The following is a 20,531-nucleotide window of genomic DNA, read 5'->3' on the forward strand; positions in this document are numbered from 1 at the left end:
TTTAAATTAACTATTTTATACTATTCTTTCCATGTGAATAATTAAATCAGTGAATTTATTTAAGCCTATTTATGTTTTTTTCTTCTAAGGGTTAGAGTCTTCCATATGCGCCTTTCAAATCTATCATCCTTGCGTTAAAGAAATCCCTACATCTAGTCCATTTTGCAATTAGCAGAAAAAAGAAAAGTGAAAAATTAATCAATCTTTGGGCAAAAACTGTGTTTTGGGTACGAGATGATGTCATTGTCATAATCGTATACGTCACACGACAATTGTATCATATATCTCATCGTCAATTGTATGCGTCATATAATACCTACGACAGCATCAAAATGCAAGATTATCCGGCGAATTAATACGATCAATGTCAAGGGCTCGTTCTAAGAACTAAATGCTTATTTTCGTGAAGGGTCAAGAAGACTCGATGGTAAGAATTGAAGCATTTCTTATAACGAAGTAAAATATTAAAATTTGTAAACATTAAAGTGAGAAGGTACCCTTGTAGGCAGAGAACGTTATTTGTGTAACATGGAGTTTGGATTATTGGTTATTTCACAGGGACGCCTCCATTAATATTCCATAATATAACGCTTAGATCAGTGCTCATTTTAGAAGATTCATAAGTTTCTGTGCGTCAGGACATTTGTAGCAGTAACAAGGATGGTCAGCCTGGTTGTCAAGCCCACACTGCGTTTTATTTTGACAGGGGATTTCTAGCCTGCTCGAATGTCCTGTTTCCGCACAGCACGAACAGTGAGTAAGAGCTTTACAGTGCTGGGCAATATGTCCGTAAACTTGGTAGTTATAGCGGCGAGGAGTAAGAGAGAAAAACTTCTCGATGCGGTTTCACTCACGCTCGATTATCACTGACGAGGAAATGGCTGCTAACAAGTCTTTTCGACGAGAAAACCGAAGCTTGTAGGACCTAGTTTTGCCGATATGGGAGACTTCGGTACAGTTAGTTATCAAGTTGTGCAACTGACCATCAGTAACACTATAAGGGTAATTTTACAATACACTGGGACTTTTAGCTGTTGTCTTAGCGATTGGTCCTTTGATTTGATAGCATCAGCTACAGCAGTAGATTCATTTTTATCTCTTGTGACGAGGCCCCAAGTATCTTTTCTTGGTCGAAGCTCAGTTATTGCCGACTTTGAGTCACCGCACAAGTTATCAATATAAGTTTTGTGGTCCTTGGGGTCGTTCAGATCTTTAGGTGGATTCTTTGATATAACGGCAAAAGAGGGTTTGGATTACTTTATGGGGGCTTGAGACAAAGAAGGCAACGGGTTACGCTTCGACAGTATGTAAACATCCCCGACTCCCCCAAAGACGGGTTAACTCTGTTTATGTCAATCACGTATCTAGTACATGTGCTTATTCTTCCCACCAAGTTTCATCCCGATGTAAGTAAAAAAAGGGAAGTTAAAATTGAAAAAAAATGTATTAACGCAACTGCCTCTTTTTTATCTCTAGACACCCACTCACAATCTAAGCCCACAATCTTGGATGTCTCAACTGACTTAAAGAAAGATGTTGGTATTTTAGCCCAATCATCATTATTTTTAATCAGGAAAATCTTGAGTCCTTTGCTGTAAATTAGCTGCTTACGTTTCTAACGGTGAATTCGAAAAAAATGTCTTCCAAGATGTCGAAGGTGAACGAAACTTGCAACTATAGGAGAGCCAATCACTAGCGCTCTTAGAAAAAAAGAATTTCTCGAACGCCAAAAGTTTTTGATCGTTTTAACTTAACTATTTTATACTATTCTTTCCATGTGAATCATTGAATTAGTGAATTCCTGTTTATGTTTTTTTTCTTCTAAGGGTTAGAGTCTTCCGTATGCACCTTTCAAATCCATCATCCTAGTGCTAAAGAAAATCCCTATATCTAGTGCATTTTGCAATTAACAAAACAAGGGAAAAACTAATCAATTTTTGGGCAAAAACTGTGTTTTGGGTACGATATGATGTCATTGTCATAATCGTATACGTCACACGGCAATTGTATCATATATCTCATCATCAATTGTATGCGTCATATAATACTTACGACAGCAGCGCGAATACGATAAGTGTCAAGGGCTTGTTCCAAGAACTAAATGTTTATATTCGTGAAGGGTCAAGAGGACTCGGTAAGAATGGTAAGAATTGAAGCATTCCTTATAACGAAGTAAAACATTAAAGTTTCTGCTAATTAAAAAACAATAACGTTGCTATTTGGTAAGAGCCTAGACAAGGTGGCTGACATCAGAGATGAATGTCCCACAATGCATTGTGGTTGTTGCGAGTATATAAAGATGAACACCAAGGTAAAGCCTCTAAAATTCCAGTTATATGAAAGTATTTATGCAATGTTTGCCACACTTTTGGAGTAGTTCCAGTGAGACATACATATAATAGCTGAATGATTTTAAAATGAATCATGTATAGCCAAAATAATCCGAAAACATTTTCACATAAATCACAGTTACTAGTTTTGGACTTTTTCTAAAAATTTTGTCAAATATGAAGTTTTATGTTTCGTTGGCCCTTTTGGAGCAGATCTATCGACACACACAGAGAACAACTGAATGATTGTAAACTGAATTATTTATAGCCAAAATAACCCAAAAATTTTCACATAAATAACAGTTACCAATTTTGGAGTTCTTCTAAAATTTTTGTCAAATACGAAGGTTTTATATTTTATTGGCTTAATGATTGTAAACTGAATTATGTATAGCTAAGATAATCTGAAAATTTTCGTTTCACATAAATCACAGTTGCTAATTTTCGACTTTTTCTAAAAATTTTGACAAATATGAAGGTTTTTTGTTTCGTTGGCCCCACTTTTGGAGCAGATGTATCGAGACAGAAAACAGCTGAAGGATTTAAACTGAATTATGTATAGGCAAAATAATCTGATAATTTTCGTTACACGTAAATTACACTTGCTATTTTGGACTTTTTCTTTGAATTAAAACTAGACTGAGTGTCACAACAAAGTTTTAGAACATAGTGTATCATACTCTTATTGTTTGTGAACTGGTAATCTTTTCAATCGAGAGTTTACAGCCCAATCTGCCGCTATGCTGATCTATTCTGAATTGTTTTCCGGGCGTGGGCCCTTAAATATTGAGGCTGTTTTTAGGCGTGAATTTATAGCTTATGCTGACATTTGGCAAGGTCATTCTGGTACTTTTAAGTTCTGGCTCGAATGTTCGCCTATCTCAATATGAAAATGCTCAAAGAAATCGAAAACTAGACCTACTTTGCCTGAGTAACGTGAAGTGTTGCGGCAACATTTCTCCGGCTTTGCCGAATAAAGTGTTGCGAGAGCAACACTTTGGTTTTGTTTCTTTGCTATCGGTTAAACGCTGAAGTTGTCAACCTATCGAAGCTTTTAAAACGTTATGTTCAAAGAAGAACGCGATCAGTAATCACATGATCAAAGGCTATTCCTCAGTGTTGAAAAAACAACAATAACAAAACAACATCGAAAGAAGGGACTAAATTGATTTTGCAGCGAGTTGAACTTCATCCTTTTCAATCCTAGACATCGTACGGATGAAAACTTGGAACAATATGTTATATAATCTAGTTGGTATTATAAAGCTATCTGTACATTTTCAGGATTAAAATACCATAGGTGACACTAATTATTACGAAACTACCTCATTGTTTTACGTTATCATTTGTACCCGTTGCGTAAACACCTAATCCTAGGTTACAGTGAATATGGGTAGGCTACACCAACTAGAAAAGTTACAAACCCCTCTTCACTGAAAATGATTGTAGCCTAACAGATGATTATTACTTACAAGTCCCCTGCATGTCTTACCACTGGAACCAAATTGGTTTTACCATCAAGTACACCGGAAACAAATAATAGGTACACCAACTAGCCAAAGTTGCAAACCCCTTAATGCCGAAGATGATTATGGTCTAACAGCTGACTGTTGCTTACAAGTCCTCTACTTGTCTCACAATTGGTATCGGCCAATTTTTGGCTTCAGTGTGCACCCTACTATTGTACCAAAAAACTACCCTACTTTTGTACCAAAAAATGGATGATATATACTTTGATCAGCTCATCAAGAGCTATCGATTGCCGTCAAAAAAAATTCTATCTGTCTTGGTTCAAAAATTGATTTTTTTTTTTTTTTGCCGTAGGCCAACTTTTTAACGTCACCACTTAGAAAGGTGCAAAGGATAAGCTACAATTTCTTTAACAATGACAGAACTTTTAAAGTTTAAGAGGTACATCTGATAACATTACTCTACCTCAATCCCAAGTCTGAAAAAACAAAAGATAAATCCTGCCGAAATCACGGCAGCACTTTCGGACCCGTGGGAAAATGCCGTTTTTTTGCTTCTGTAAATTTTTCTATTTATCACTCAAAGAAGATATATTGGCTGTGGGGCCGGGTAACTGCCGCGTATATTTAACACTTATAGATTTTAGTCCACCTTCAATTTGAAAGTGGTGTCTGCCTGCTTGCCTACTAGAACGGAGCTTTCCACTCGAAAGCAGAAACATGGTTTGATGAAACGAAAGCTTGGCTGCAGAACTTCAGATACTCCTCTCTGACATAGGCTATATAACTCCACTTCACTTCGTACACTATAGGCTCTGGCTCGTGGACAAGCAAAAACCATCCTTTTTGGCCCCAGGCAAGAGTTCTGCGGAGCTTTCCAAATGTCATATTCATCAGTCTTGCCTGAGGTCTACACTTTCCGTAAAAACCGCACAGGTTATACCCTTACCAGTTTCCAGGAATAAGCCGAGATCGGCAGCATAGGAAAAAAAACACAACTAGTCAAAACAAAAGACATATGTAGCGATACCAACAGTGCAATAGAACATCTTTTGCAATAACAAATCATCTATACATACTTGGACCCTCTTATTTAAAGGGTTTGAGCCCTTTTCCCAAAGAACTTGCCAGAGGTCGAATGAATGAAGAATCTCATATAGAGACGTTGCATAATATTAGCAAACTGGGTACTGTTTGCCAAAGAAACTGGTTTAAAATTAATAAAATGAAGCCTTGAGGGTAGTTTGGTGTAATTGGGGTATACTCAAAAATGAAAAAGCATGGTTTAGGAGCAAAAACAAAGAAAAACTCCTTTAAAATTATTAAATGAAGCCTTGAGGGTAGTTTGGTGTTGTAAGAGTTTACACAAATTAAATAAGTATGACTCAGGAGAATAAAAAAGAAAGAAAATGACTCGTTTGAAATTAGTAAAATGAAGCCATGAGCTCAGTTTGGTGTTATGTGAGTATAGGCTACATGAATGTGAAAAGTATGGTTTATGGGCAAAAAAAAAAATTAAATTAACAAAATGAAGCATTTGAGAATAGTTTGGTGTTATAGGAGTGTACGTAGGTGTGAAAAATATGGCTTAGAAGCAAAAAAAGAAAAAAAACTCGTTTGAAATTAAAAAAAAACCTTAAGGGTAGTTTGGTGTTATAAGAGTATACATGAGTGTGAAAAGCATGTGTGAAAAAAGAAGAAGAAAGAAACTGGTGTCAAATTAATAAATGAAGCCTTGAGATAGTTTGGTGTAATAGAGGTATATACAAAAATGAAAAACTATGGTTTAGGAGCAAAAATAAAGAAAAACTCCTTTAAAACTATTGAAATAAAACCTTGAGGGTAGTTTGGTGTTAAAATAGTTCACACAAATTGAAAAGTATGACCTAGGAGAAAAAAAAAGAAAGAAAATAACTCGTTTGAAATTAGTAAAATGAAGCCATGACGGCAGTTTGGTGTTATATGAGTATACATGAATGTGAAAAGTATGGTTTATGAGAAAAAAAAACGTTTAAAATTAACAAAATGAAGCCTTGAGGATAGTTTGGTGTTATAGGGGTGTACGTAAGTTTATGTACGCAATGGTACAGAAAAAATTGTCAGAAAAGGGTATATGCAACATTTTTAGTTCCTTTTTTATGGCAGTCGTCCGAGAAAATCTCCTGCTTGTGACAGAAGGACGAATAAAAGCTACTGTTAACTGACAAAATGCAAACAAAAAAAGAAAACCTAAGCGAACATATAAAAACAAAAATGGATTATTCATAAAAAATTTAATTAGATATAAATTAGTATTAAGCATCAATTTTTTAAGCGACAATTCAGATTTACCCCCAGTATCTGTGCCGATTAGGTTGATATCTATAGTTAGGATATCCGTATCGTTGGTAATCTAAGTTACTCCTGTACGCTAAGTATGGATAGGGGTTAGCACCAGTTTCTGCACCTTTCAGATCTTCATCGATGTGATCATTTTCATCAACAGCTTCAAAGGCTTCTCTTCTTATCCTGTAACCACGAGCATACAATGGATAACTGTTATCTACTTCATAACCATTCAATCGTTGAAGAGGAAATATCTCTGAGTCAATGTTTTGAACTGCAGAAGCTGATTTCCCGAGAGCTATTTCTTGTCCCACTACTGTTGTGATGCCAAGTGAAATAAAAAGAACCTAAAAAAATATTAACTTAAATTTCGTGGCTTATAAGCCCTTGTTCCGCGGGCTTTAGGGGGACCATGTCATCCCTAGAGGTATAATTATTGGAGCTTTGGACTGATTAGAACAAAATATCTGTCTCAAAGTTTTGATAGGAGTTGACGATAGGAGGACAACTAAAAAGAGCACAGTAGGGGTTTGGTTACCTCCAGCCCCTTTTGTCTCTTCAAAATAACACAGACTTTCAATTTGCAGCCGAACGAGCCCCTTACGAAGTTTCTCAGACAACTGCTTCCGTATGAAGTGGTCTGGAGAAAATAAAATAAGTAATGCATCGAAGCCACTTCGCTCTTTAATTAGGCAGCGCTACTGGGCTGCCTACGGTCATACTTAATTTCCAGAAGCACATATGATAAACCAGCTCTTTTTGTCAAAGCATAGATGTTAAAAAGTTAATTTTGGATTTAAAGAATCGGGTGTTAAATGTGCAGAAATCAAATAAAAAACAAGTTTCTTGTTTGTTCTTTTCAAGTAAAAGTAAAGACAAATTGAATAAGAAAGCCGAACTTTTCCAAGAAAAACTTATTAATAATTATTTACCCGATTTTCCTATGAAAAGATGTTCTAGTGATAAACCGTATGTAAATGATCTAATAAAAAGTTTAATCCGAAAAAAATTAAAGACTGTTTCGCCAAGGAAAAACTGAAGAAGCTAACCTACTAAGGAAATATATAAGAAAGCAGCTTTGAAAAGCTTCAGTCCAGTATTACCGTAATGAAGTAAGTGATCTCTTTAACGTGCGACCGAAACAGTGGTATAATACAGTCAAGAAAATCAGTGGTAAAATAGTCAAAATTGTTGAATGTCATGTTCCACCTGAAACTACAGCTAATGTACTGAAATTAACCCCTTGCCTCTATTGTACAAATCCTCCCTGCTCTCTAATGTAATATTTCCTGTCCCCCTTCCCTCAGCACCAGAACAAGATATCCGTGTATTACAGCCTGTTGATGTTGAGGCGAAAATACATAAGCTAAAAAGAAATTCAACATGTCCCCTTGATATTCCAATTGATTGAGTAAAAGCATTTCCTGATAAGTTATCAAAACCTTTAACAAATATTTTTAATATAACACACATACAAAAGAAAGGTGTTAGTTTAGATTTTTATGGAGTCCGATAATTACCTAAACATCAATATTCTCTAAACTGTTTGCATATATTGTTATAAAAACTCCCTGTTTTTGAGTTCTGGTTACTTTGTTTTGGACATGCTCAAACAATTGGATTTGCGTAAGTCCTCGAGGCAGGAGGTCCGATTCGCTTCTCGTGGCAAATCTTACCGATCGCCGTTATAACTTAGTTGGAATACTTTTTAAGAAGGTTAAGCTTGTAATCGGACTCGCTGTGCGTTGCTAAAGACATGTAAATACAGCTACGGAAAAATTAGAATTGCTAATTTATAGAATGAAGCTGCCTATATAAAATTTTCCATACGGAATTGCTAATGTTACAATGATTTTAGTCGGAACGTAGATATGTTTCATGCAAGGATGAGCGAAATTTTAGGAAAAATTGTCAAAAATGAAATAGACTAGGGGACTATGTGACAACATTAGAAATTTTCAAATAATTATAGGGCAATATGAAAATAGATGTTGTAAGCATATAAAGTTCGGTTGAGTTTTATAATGCATTTCAATTTATAATACATTTGGACTTTCGTATTTATGCATTTAAGAGAATTAAACTAACTAAAAGATTCTAGAAATATTCAAAATCTGTCTAAACTGATTTTTAAGCAACATCTATGCTTAAAAACACTATTTAAAAAAACACTATTTAAAAAAAAACTAGCTGACTAGCACTACTGCATAAATTTGTATCTCAATTTGAAAAAGTAAATACAATTGATTGCCGCATGTCTCCCAGTAAAATTCGCTGGAGAATCAAATTTGACGATAGACTCGAAAAAAATGAAAAAAACGCTACGAAGTCATAAATCTAAGTAGCAAATTATTTCAAGATGGCGAGGAAAAATTAAGGGGCTAGTAATGTTATACATATCTGTGTCTCAATCTAAAATAGGCAATAAGAAGGACTATTGTAATCACTTACAAATTTCATTCTGATACTTTTGTTGATATTTCGGAGAGCAAAACTCAACTGAATGATAGTAGAAAACCAGAAAAGTATGAAGTCACTTCATAAGTCAACTTTGTTAAGTAAGTCGGAAGTTTGCGTAATAAGATCAATGACTTTTATTTTTTTACTCTGTGATGTAACTTTCCTGACGGTATTATAACCAGACAGAAAAATCTAGAAATACAACACATAGCCTATACAATTTTAATATCTGACAAAAGTGCGTTTGGGTTAAAGCTTTTGTGGCAATGAACGGTATATAGGCAATCCATGTCTTGAAAAACTCGTATTTTTAACTGACATTATGTGCAACAGACATTTCAAGAATCTTTTCCCTATTAAAAAATTTAAACAGCAATCTAACTTTGTTGAAAACAGTGAAGGGTTGAGGAGCGGGTAGCCTCCCCATGAACAAATTAATTTTTATGGGTACTTGTTAATAATACGGAATACATTCAAGAACTTAGGTTATATATCAGAAAACCGGTTTCATAGCTACAAAAACAAGTGACGAATGATACAGTGCATTCGACTTGCACAGAATGCATTGGATTAGTATAATTTGGGCTATATGTTTGCACATTAGTTGGGTTAGAGTAGGTTACTCCCATCCCATCCCCCCGAATTTGCAATATATAGCCCAAATTATATTATTATATAAACTAAAAGTTATATGTAGATTTTATTTCATAAGGATTAACCTCACTGCACTTCTTGGTTGTTTTCCGTATTATTAACGAATACCTTTTTTTTGGTAATACGAATTTCAATGCTGCTCTTTGCTTTCATTTGAAAAAGGTCTTTTAACCTTTTTTTAACATTTTTTTTAACTCTACTTCGCTTTAAATAGCATATCCCGGTTTATCCTAGATTCAGGGACCTCTACCACTCCCTCTAACTCGACTGTTTAATTCAAAATATAGCTTCTGCAAAGTAATGCATCAATAAAGAGCTCATTTAGTGCACTTGCTTTTCAAAATAAAATACGATTATATTGAAATAAACTATTATATCCGTAAATGAGTGGAACACTCTCTCTTTCAGACTCCAATCTCACGCTTCACACTACTTCCACTACTTATATGTATATACATATATATGTATACATATACATATATATGTATATATATATTTGTATATATATACATATATATATATATATATATATATATATATATATATATATATATATATATATATATATATATATATATATATATATATATATATATATATTTATGTGTGTGTGTGTGTAATATTCGTAACCTATAGGGCTCTCATAGAAGTTGAATTTTATTGCATATTTTCCATCAAGTTCACAACCCTTTTCAGGGAAACTTAACTCCTATTTCATAAATAATAAAAATTTTCATATACTAGTAGCTTTAAATAAGCAAACTTAGAACTCAAACGTTTTAAGTATTTAAAACTAGGACGAATAATAGATATTGTTGGTACCTATATTGTACTCAAAACTTCATTTTTTTAGAGTTTCGGTTTCTATTGGCAAGGGTCGCTCTTCACGTACAGTTCGTTATTACCAGCTGTTTGATTCAATGCTCTCTTATATGTAAATTAAATAAAAAAAACAAGTTTTTTCAACTGCAACCAAGGAACACTATTGAAAAATAAAACGAACAGAAATGATTACGTATATGAGGGCGTTCGTTACCTCGTCAATCCTTCGCTCTTTACGCTAAAGTTCGAATTTTGTTCTTATTATTTATGAATGACCCCCGAATCACAAAGACCGTTTAATTAGAATAAATAGCTCTTTTTAAAATACTAAAAAACTTTAGAGTAAATAGCGACGTATTTACGAGGGGGCAAATCCCCTAATTTACGTAATAATTTCTTTTTTTAAGTTTTAATGTTGCTCCTTACTTTCAGTTGAAAAAAATGTTTTTTTTTTTAATTTAATTTTTGGTCGTTTTTTAAATAATGCTGGAATATCGACATTCCCTTCCTCCATGGAAAAAATCCTCCCACTTAACCCCTCCCCCGACAACCCATTGAAAAAATCCTCCTGAAAACGTCTCTATGCTTGCCAATAACCAATACTATATGTAAACAATGGGCAAAGCTCTTAACTTGCAGCCCTGTCCCCCGGGGACTGTGGGGGATTAAGTCATCCTCAAAAGACATAATTTTTAGACAATTCCACTATGCTAAACAAAACGACTATTTCAAAATTTTGATCGGGTGATTTTGGGGGGAAATGAGCGTGGGAGGGGGCCTAGTTGCCCTCCAATTTTTAGTCGCTTAAATAGGACACTAGAACTTTTGATTTCTGTTCGAAAGATCCCGCTCTTGATATCCTAGCCCTGGATCGATATGGTCACCCCTGGAAAAAAAAAATAATAAACACCCATCCGTGATCTTTCTTGTGGCAAGACAAAAAAAAAATATAAAATTCCAAATTTTTGCAGATAGGAGCTTAAAACCTCGACAGTAGGATTCTCTAATACACTGAATTTGGTGGTGTGAAATTACCCCGTATATGAAAGGGGCTGTTCTCTCTTCAACGCCTCACTCTTTGCGCTAAAGTTTGACTCTTTCTCTCAATTCTACTTTTTAAAACAGTAAAAACTTTAGCGTAAAGAGCAGGGCGTTGAAGAGGGAACAGCCCCTTTCATATGGGGTAATTTCTGTTCGTTTTAAGTTTTAATGTCGCTTCTTACTTTCCGTTTAATTTTTTTTATTTAATTTCTGGACATTTTTTTTAGTTAATCCATGTTTTGATTTCGGCTCTCCGCAGATAAATAATTAAAGCGAAATTTGCATATTTATTTATTTGGCTAAATGGCTTTCCCATAGTTTTGATCGAATAATTCTGAGAAAAAGGAGGGGGGAGGAAGCCCAGTTCCCCTTCAATTTTTTGGGTACTTAAAAAGGCTACTAGAACTTTTAGTATTTTACGAACGTTTTCATTAGTAAAAGATATACGTAACTTACGAATTAGCTTGCGTAACAAACTTCTATATTCGTATATTTTTATTACGTATATGAAAGGGTTCGCCCACTTGTCAATACCTCGCTCTTCACATTAAAGCTTCAATTTTGACCCCTGAATCACAAAGGCCATAGAATAAATAGTTGGAATTATTAAAAATACTTTAGTGTAAAAAGTGACGTATTAGGAGGAGGTGAAACCCTTATATGCGCAATATTTTCTGTTCGTTTTAAGTTTTAATGCTACTCCTTACTTTCAGTTGAAAAAACTTTTTCATATTTATTTTTTCGTTGTTATTTTAAATAATATTAGAAAATACTGCGCCCCCTTATTGGAAATCTTCTTCCCCCATGGAAAGTTTCCCCCACATAACCCCTCTTCTCAACCCCTCCTCCCAACCAAAAACTCCCCCTGAAAACGTCTGTACACTTCCCAATAACTATTACTATATGCAAACACTGGTCAAAGTTTGTAACTTGCAGCCCCTCCCACGGGGACTGTGGGGGTGTAAATCGTCCCCAAAGACATAGTTATACGATTTTTAGACTATGCTGAATAAAATGGCTATCTCAGAATTTTGATCCGACAACTTTGAGCAAAAAATGAGCGTGGGAGGGGGCCTAGGTGCCCTCCAATTTTTTGGGTTACTCAAAAAGGGCACTAGAACTTTTCATTTTCGTTCGATTGAGCCCTCTCGCAGAATTCTAGGACCACTGGGTCGATACGATTACCCCTGGGAAAAAGAAAAAAAAAAAAAAAAAAACAAACAAACAAACAAATAAACACGCATCCGTAATTTGTCTTCTGGCAAAAAATACAAAATTCCACATTTTTTGTAGATAGGAGTTTGAAACTTGTACAGTAGAGTTCTCTGATACGCTGAATCTGATGGTGTAATTTTCGTTAAGATCCTATGATTTTTAGGAGGCGTTTTCTTCTATTTTCTAAAATAGGGCAAATTTTCTCAAGCTTGTCAATGTCAAACTTTGTCTTGTCTTGTCAAACTTTTGATGGATAAGACTAAACTTGATGAAACTCATATATTTAAAATCAACATTAAAATGCGATTCTTTCGACGTAACTATCGGTAAAAAATTCCGTTTTTTAGAGTTTTGCTTACTATTGAGCCGGGTCGCTCCTTACTACAGTTCGTTACCACGAACTGTTTGATTAAATCTGAGATATCAAAACTTAATTACAGGATCAATATTTCCACGGTTTTTAATGCTAATTCTTCTGGACATGTTTCTCACAAACGCCAGTAGGGGGACACTGCCTCCCCCCCCCAAAATTGGATAACCATAAAACAATGTGTATACATAGGGAAATGAAAAAAAAATCATTTAAATGCAAGTTATACAAATCTACTGGTTGCACTTGCCCCCCCCCCTTCTGAGATGCTTCCTAGTACCACTCATGATCCTATCCCCCGATCTATCCACCTTTGTGTCGGTAGGCATATGAATTTTGATTTTTTATATTAGACAGAAAAAGACTATCTGCAATAAGAGGGGAGCTTTCACCCCAAGCGCCAATATTATGGGCGTAGTCCAAACATATTCCGAAGAACCGAGTAGAGCTAGGAAATTTGGGCATTGTAGCTGATGTGCAATTATGCACCACTAAACGTAGTCTTGTCAAACCTCGAATGTAGAACCTTAGCTAAATGAAGTTTTAAAATATATTTATGTCCTAACTGGTCATTTTACATCGACTACGTGCATATTCAGGAGCAAATAAGCAACCATGCAACAATGCTGAATCCGAAATTGAAACATCCAGTATATTGTTTTCTAGTGATGTGAAACTGATTAACTATCTCAAAATTATCAGTCAACGGGCTCATGGTTGATTCTGGGCCAAAAGTTTCGTTTGTCGTCACAAAGTGGGAGAAAATACCACTTTGAATGGACACAATCTTTCTTGCTGCTTAAAAAGCTCAGTAGTACTTTCTATTTTCTTTCTAGTGAGTTTTCTCCTGGTATTTCTAGGACCAACGGTTCAATTCAAACAGTCCCGTGAAAAAAAACCAACTAAGTAGTATGCTAAAGATGGGTCCAGGGCGAACACCTTTACTCGGGCACACTAAGTATTGCCTATACTAAACTAGAACATTGACCTACTTACATAACCACAATAAAAGGGAGAAACCTCTCTAGCATATAGCATATCTGGTTTTCCGCGAAACTAGATCCGGTGAATAACCTACATATTCCTGTTAGGACATGCTTAACATACACTGAACATTCAAAAATCAATTGATTTAAGTACAGAAAGGCGATGACCACTTAATTAAACCATTCTATTTGATTTCAAATTGGACTAATAGAATTTATGATATAATATTGAATTTTACTTACCAGCATCTATAACATAGGCATAATGTAACCACCTGTATGATCATATTCATGGGAATCAGTGATTATATCAACACTTCTTTTAGAGGAAGCTTATGGTCGTCCATGTTCCTACCTCCAACGGCACCAATACCCCTCCACCAACTTTTTACACCCCCCTTCTTTTTGTACTTTTTGAAATTATTTTTTTAACTTAAAATCTTTTTAACTTTTTTTACTCAAAATATTTTTTCAACTCTTTTTCATGTCTTAAAATGACATAAAAAATACATAAAACAAAAGCTTCACTTGTGATATTTTCCAAATACAAAATGAAGATGTTATAGATATTTTAGTCGAGATTTTTCTATTAGAAAAATTATATTTGTAGTGACATTTTTTCTTTTTTTTACTTCGAATTTTTTTGGATTCAGGATTTTTTGGACTTGGAATTTTCTTTTGGACTTTCACTGGTTGGGGTATCTATAAAGTTGAAATTAATAAATTCGTATATATTTTAAGCCATAATACGACAGCCCTACGAGGTAAATGATAGAGTACAGCCTATTGAAAAGCATTGATTAGTATTGGGATATGCATAAAGTCGAAATTAATAAAGTCGTATACATTTTAAGCGATGATATGTTTTTGTTCCTCTTATAGAAACTAAAGTCCAAGTTTCTTAAATGTTGAAATATTATCAATAAAATCAAATGCATGCTAACTGCGTTTGTTCTTATCTTTTAGAACTAAAATTCAAGTTTCCTAATTGATCAATTATTTTTAATAGATCAGATGTTTTTTAACCGTGTGTGTTCTTATTTGTAAAAACCAAAACCCAACTTTTTTAAATGATATTTTTAATAAATCGGATGTATCGGATGTAACCATGTGTGGCCTTATTTGTCAAAACTAAAACCAATGTTCCTTAAATGATCAAATGTTTTAAATAAATCAGATGTCAAAATCAACCCAATTACTTGTCAAAACTATAATCCAAGTTTCTTAAATGATCGAATATTTTTAATAAATCAGACGTATTTTAACCGTGTGCATTCCTTTTGATGAAAAGTAAAACCCGAGTTTCTTAAATAATCAAATATATTTAATAAATCAGAGGTATCTTAACAGTGTGCTCTTAAGTTTCGTTAATGCTCAAGTTTTTTGATTATATTAGATTTAGCTTACCAGTGTGTTTCCAAATTTCTCCAAACTTCAAGCTTCTTAAATGATCAAATATATTTAATAGATCAGATTATCTTAACCGTGTGTGTTCGTATTTGTCAAAACTAAGACCAAAGTTTTTTAAATGACCAAATATTTTTAATAAATTGGATGTATCTTAACCGTGTGTGATCTTATTTGTCAAAAATAAAACTCGAGTTTCTTTAATGGTCAAATATATACAATAAATGGGATGTGTCTTAACAGTGTGTTTTCTTATTTTTCAAAACAAAAAACCCAAATTTCTTAAATGAACGAAAATATTTAGTCGATCAGATGTATCTTAACCCTGTGTGTTCTTATTTGTTAAAAATAAAACCCTAGTTTCTTAAACGATCAAATATTTTTGATAAATTAGATGTATCATAACCGTGTGTGATCTTATTTGTCGAAATTAAAACCCAAGTTTTTTCAATGATCAAATATTTTTAATAAATCAGATGTATCTTAACCATGTGCATTCTTATTTGTCAAAACTAAAACCCAAGTTTCTTAAATACTCAAATATTTTATACACGTCAGACCTATCTTAACCGTGCGTTTGTTCTTACTTGTCAAAATTAAAACCCCAGTTTCTTAAATGATCAAATTTTTTTTATAAGTCAAATGTAGCTTAAACATGTGTATTCATATTTGTCAAAACTAAAAGCCAAGTTTCTTGAAGGATCAAAATTTTTAATAAGCCAGATGTATCTTAAACTTGCATGTGTTCTTCTTTGTCAAATCTAAAATCAAAGTTTCTTAAATGCTCAAATATTTTTTTTATAAATCATGTGTATCATAAACGTGTGTGTTCCTATTTGTAAAACTAAAACCCGAATTTCTTAACTGATCAAATATTTTTTATAGTAGCGAGGGGCTATAAAACTAAAAGTGTTTTTAAAAACCTTTTTAAAACATCTCTAGCATCCCTACTTCAACGAAGTTCAACCGGGACTGAAATGAAACCGGATGATAAGTTCATTAAAAAAAAATTAATACAAGCTTTATGCTCCTGTAGGCGTTTTTCCAGATTCTGATGAGCTCTGCCAACATAGTAATTGCCACAGTCACATGGTATTTGATAAGCTCCTATTTGGCGAGCAACTGGGCTTTATCTTTACCGAACTTTGAGAAACTTGTGATTTTAAAATTATTAGTGAAAACAACAGAGATTATTTTTTGCAAACTTTTTTTATTTGGTGTGTTTCTGGGGATGTACGGATGATAGATTATATTTGAGGGCTTATCAGGAGCCTCGCATTGTGAAATATCTTTGATTGTATGGGAATGTCTTTTTAGTCTACGGTTAATAGTAATACTGACAAAAGGAATGCGGTATCCGCTACCGAAAAGAATAATTCTGATTAACTTTTTGTCTAAATTTATGTACGAATTGGAGCAAATGTTCAGGTCACGATAAATAAGAGGAGTTACAACTACTCTTTTAACTTGTTGGGGGGGGGATGATTTGAATTAAAATGAAGATATCTATTGAATTGCGTCGGTTTTATATATATATTAAAATCCACTTTATCAGTATTACAAAGATTTATCACAGTTAAAAACAGTGGTTTATTTTCAATTTCTAGAGTAAACTGCAAATTTCTATCATAAGTTTTAAGATGATCTAAGAAACCCCGAAGTTCAATCTATATATATATATAAATAAGTTGTATCTGTGTGTGTGTCGAGTGACGTCATGTTTGTGTGTCGACTGACGTCATGTTTGTCGACTGACGTCATTATAAGGATTGAACTGTATGCGTCATGAAGTTGTTTGTCGACTGACGTCATGTTTGTCAACTGATGAAATTACATACCGGGACACCGGGACACAAATGACGACCGGGACACAGGGAATATAAATGACGTCCGGGAACCTCAAAGAGAAATTACAGACTGGGACACCAGGACACAAATACCGACTGGGACACAGGGACACAACTACAACGGGGACGCCGGGGGCACAGGTGGGATATATAAATGACGACCAGGACACATGGATTGTTCAAATAGAAATTACAGACCGGGATACCGGGACACAAATGACGACCGGGACACCGGGACACAGGGAATATAAATGACGACCGGGACACTCAAAGAGAAATTACAAACTGGGACACCGGGACACAAATGAAGACCGGGACACAGGGAATATAAATGACGACCAGGACACAGGGACACATCATTAGAATAATGAGGTATAGATCTGAATACGGATTGTTCTTCCCATGGACAATTATATGTTGCATGTTCAAGAGTCAGTAAACCAGACAATCTATTTATATGCACAGACAATGGGACAGCGAAGAATGTTGTATATTCGCATGTTTTACGTAGTTAAAAACACACACACATATATATATATATATATATATATATATATATATATATATATATATATATATATATATATATATCTATTCACAGGTGGGGCACAGGCACACAACTACAATGGCGCGTAACTAATATGGCGCGTAACGACTTACGCGCGCGGGGGGGGCTTGGGGGGCGCGAAGCTCCCCACCAACTAGGTGTTGGGGTGGCGCCAAGCGCCACCCCAACAGCTAGTATCCTCATAATTCCAAAGTGAAATTACGTCATTCATGTAGCGACCCCCATAGACTTGTTTTAAAAAATAAGAATCTATTGCCCAATTTTCAAGGTTCTCAACATAAATATTTGCCAGTAGCCCGGATGATCCCATTGGTATCGCATTTATCTGCTGATAAAAGGAATCAGGAAATTGGAAATACATTTAAAACTTATTGTATTTTCTGAAATACCTATGTTATTAAGTTTTTTAACTAATTATGCGGAATTACTAATATAGGACTTTTGAGAATACAGTAAAGGTTTGAAAGCTGTGCAAATCTATTTTCCAATATTGGAAGAAGGGGCTTTAGTGTATTCTACGATGGGTCTTAAGGAAATACCTTGTTTATGTGTTTTTGGTAAACCGAAGAAATTTTGGCAGAAACTACCATGGGGGAAAATATTTTTAAGTAATTGTGGCGTTAATTTACCATTCTGTTTTAACTGCTTTTATTCATTTACAATATTATTAGCAAACTGATCAGTTGGATCATGAGTTGTCGTTTTAGATGTAGTTGTGTCTTTTAAGTGTGAAAAAATTTTGTTGTCATAGTCTGTCGAATCTATGACAAGTGAATTTCTTTTATCTGCTTTGGTTATTTTGATAGATGGGTCTTTGCGGAGATTAGATAACATTTTTATGTCGTGCAAATTTTTTGGTGTGAAAGTGGTATGAGACTTAACCTTGTTTTGGCTGTTATAAAGGGTTATAATAAGGTTGGAAACAGATGGATAGTGTTTATGTAAAGCGGACTCCAGAGAGGAAACTACGTCGGCCACAAGAACATGTTTCGGTAGAAAAGAAAATTCTGGACCTTTTTTCATTGTTTTGATTTCCTGGTATTAAAACGTTCTAGAAATAGCCTTTAAGGATTGCTGCCTAAAAAGCAAGATTATCTTTGAAAACTTGTACTTCAGTATTTTATTTTATTTCGTTTGAATGAATTTATCATCTCACATCATTTTATTTATCAATCCTGTTTGAAATTCGTTGAAGTAAAGATGCTAGGGTTGTTTTGACAGTTTTAACAAAAAATTCTAGCATATATATATATATATATATATATATATATATATATATATATATATATATATATATATATATATATATATATATATATATATCTTTTCACATTTAAATGACACATATAAAACGACAACTCATAATCCTACTGATCAGTTTGCTAGTAATTTTATAAATGAATTAAAGCAGCTAAAACAGAACGGTGAAATCACACCACAATTATACAATAAAATTTTTCCTCTTGGTAGTTTCTGTCCAAAATTCTACGGTTTACCAAAAATACATAAACAAGGTATTCCCTTAAGACCTATCGTAGCATGTACTACCTGCTTCCAATATTAGAAAATGGCTTTGTACAGTTTTCAAACCTTTACTTTATTCCCAGAATTCCTATATTAGTAATTTGGCAGATTTAGCTACAAAACTTAGTACCACAAGTATTTGAGAAAACACAATAGTTAGTAGTTTTAACATTATTTCCATGTATACGAATATAAACCTGTCACTGTTGAATTGTTTGAGTTCGGGGCTGACAACTACACAGCTCAGAATAAGAATAGGGCTATTTTCAGAGCTCTTAATTTACTTGTGAATGATCATAATCCCCTGGATCAGAGGGAAATTCGTCTCTAGTTTCTTATCCAAAGGCCATGCTCACATAGCTGCCGGTGGTATTCACGGCAATATTGAAGATGAAATCTCTGCGGTTAGGCAGATGTATGATTTTGAAAACCTTTGTACGGTTTTCAGGGAGTCACGAAGCAAGCCGGTAGAAGTATTGTCAATGCAAATTGAAGATTTCCGAATGTGAATAAGCGAAAAAAAAGTCGGGCAAGCTCACGCTCAAAATAACGGATGCAGCGGAAGTTAAATTTGTCAGAGGGCATTTATCGCTTTTTTACAAACTAAATTTCGGCGAATGTTTTAAGCCAAGTGTGATTTCTTAAAGAAAAGCGCGAAGAGAAAATGGCCTTTACCTGAATGTAGAGGCACGAACAGAGCCATTACAGAGATGAAGAAACGCTCCACTTGAAAAGAGACATTTTTGGGATTCCATACCGGTTAGTGTTGGCGTCTGGGATTTGGCAGACGAAGAAAGTTATGACGATGAATTGGACTCAACGGTGAAAGTTTGGCGTTTCAGTTAATTTTTTTAATCTTTCAACCATTTTACTCGAAGTCACATTTTACATTATAATCTTCACTTTTCAAATAAACTAGTTCTTAACTTCCACGCTAAAACATTAAAACATTCACGGTTTTGTCATGGCTTTCCAAGGCAAAACCGGGAATGTTACATTTCCTCCGCTACATTCAAGGTTTTGCCCCGTCTTTCTCAGAAATTTCTGGACACAACCGTGAATGTGATTCCGTTTTTTCCTCAATAACTCAGTGTATGAGTAAGTTTTCAAAGTGAGAATAAAATAGAAAAATCAGGCTTAGTATTATCAACCTCATAGTATAATTTTTTTCCTACAAATCAGCTCAGAAGAAAAGATGGAGCGATTCTTAGTTTTTGAAACTTCAAAACCGTTTTTAAAAATTTCAAAAAGCCACATTCACGGTTATGTCTTTGGACAGTCGAGTTTACCTAATCTAACCAAACCTGGCGATGAAGTAAAGAGAAATTCTGAAAGCATTGTGGTATATATGGGGGTATAAAAGGCAGAGCCTTATATATCAAAGGACACCTTATGATGAAATCATGTAGTTTACCAAATCTGACAGAGATAAGTCATGAGTTAATTTTTTTTTAAGACGACACAGTAGAAGCAGTAGGACAATTAAATTACAAAAAAAAATGAAATTCTTATG

At 34.3% G+C, this 20,531-nt stretch overlaps 1 protein-coding gene across 1 annotated transcript; it reads right to left on the reverse strand.

Annotated features, from left to right (window-relative positions):
* Nucleotides 1-6,057: 6,057 nt before the first annotated feature.
* LOC136029434 (uncharacterized) lies at nucleotides 6,058-8,729 on the reverse strand. The gene is made up of 2 exons (XM_065707821.1): nucleotides 8,576-8,729; nucleotides 6,058-6,471 (listed from the first exon to the last, which is right to left on the reverse strand). The coding sequence occupies exons 1-2, from the start codon at nucleotides 8,582-8,584 to the stop codon at nucleotides 6,127-6,129; spliced, it is 354 nt and encodes a 117-aa protein (XP_065563893.1). The 5' UTR covers nucleotides 8,585-8,729; the 3' UTR covers nucleotides 6,058-6,126.
* Between the last annotated feature and the right edge of the window lie 11,802 nt (nucleotides 8,730-20,531).

This window comes from Artemia franciscana, chromosome 7 (assembly GCF_032884065.1).
Source record: "Artemia franciscana chromosome 7, ASM3288406v1, whole genome shotgun sequence".
Taxonomy (NCBI): domain Eukaryota; kingdom Metazoa; phylum Arthropoda; class Branchiopoda; order Anostraca; family Artemiidae; genus Artemia; species Artemia franciscana.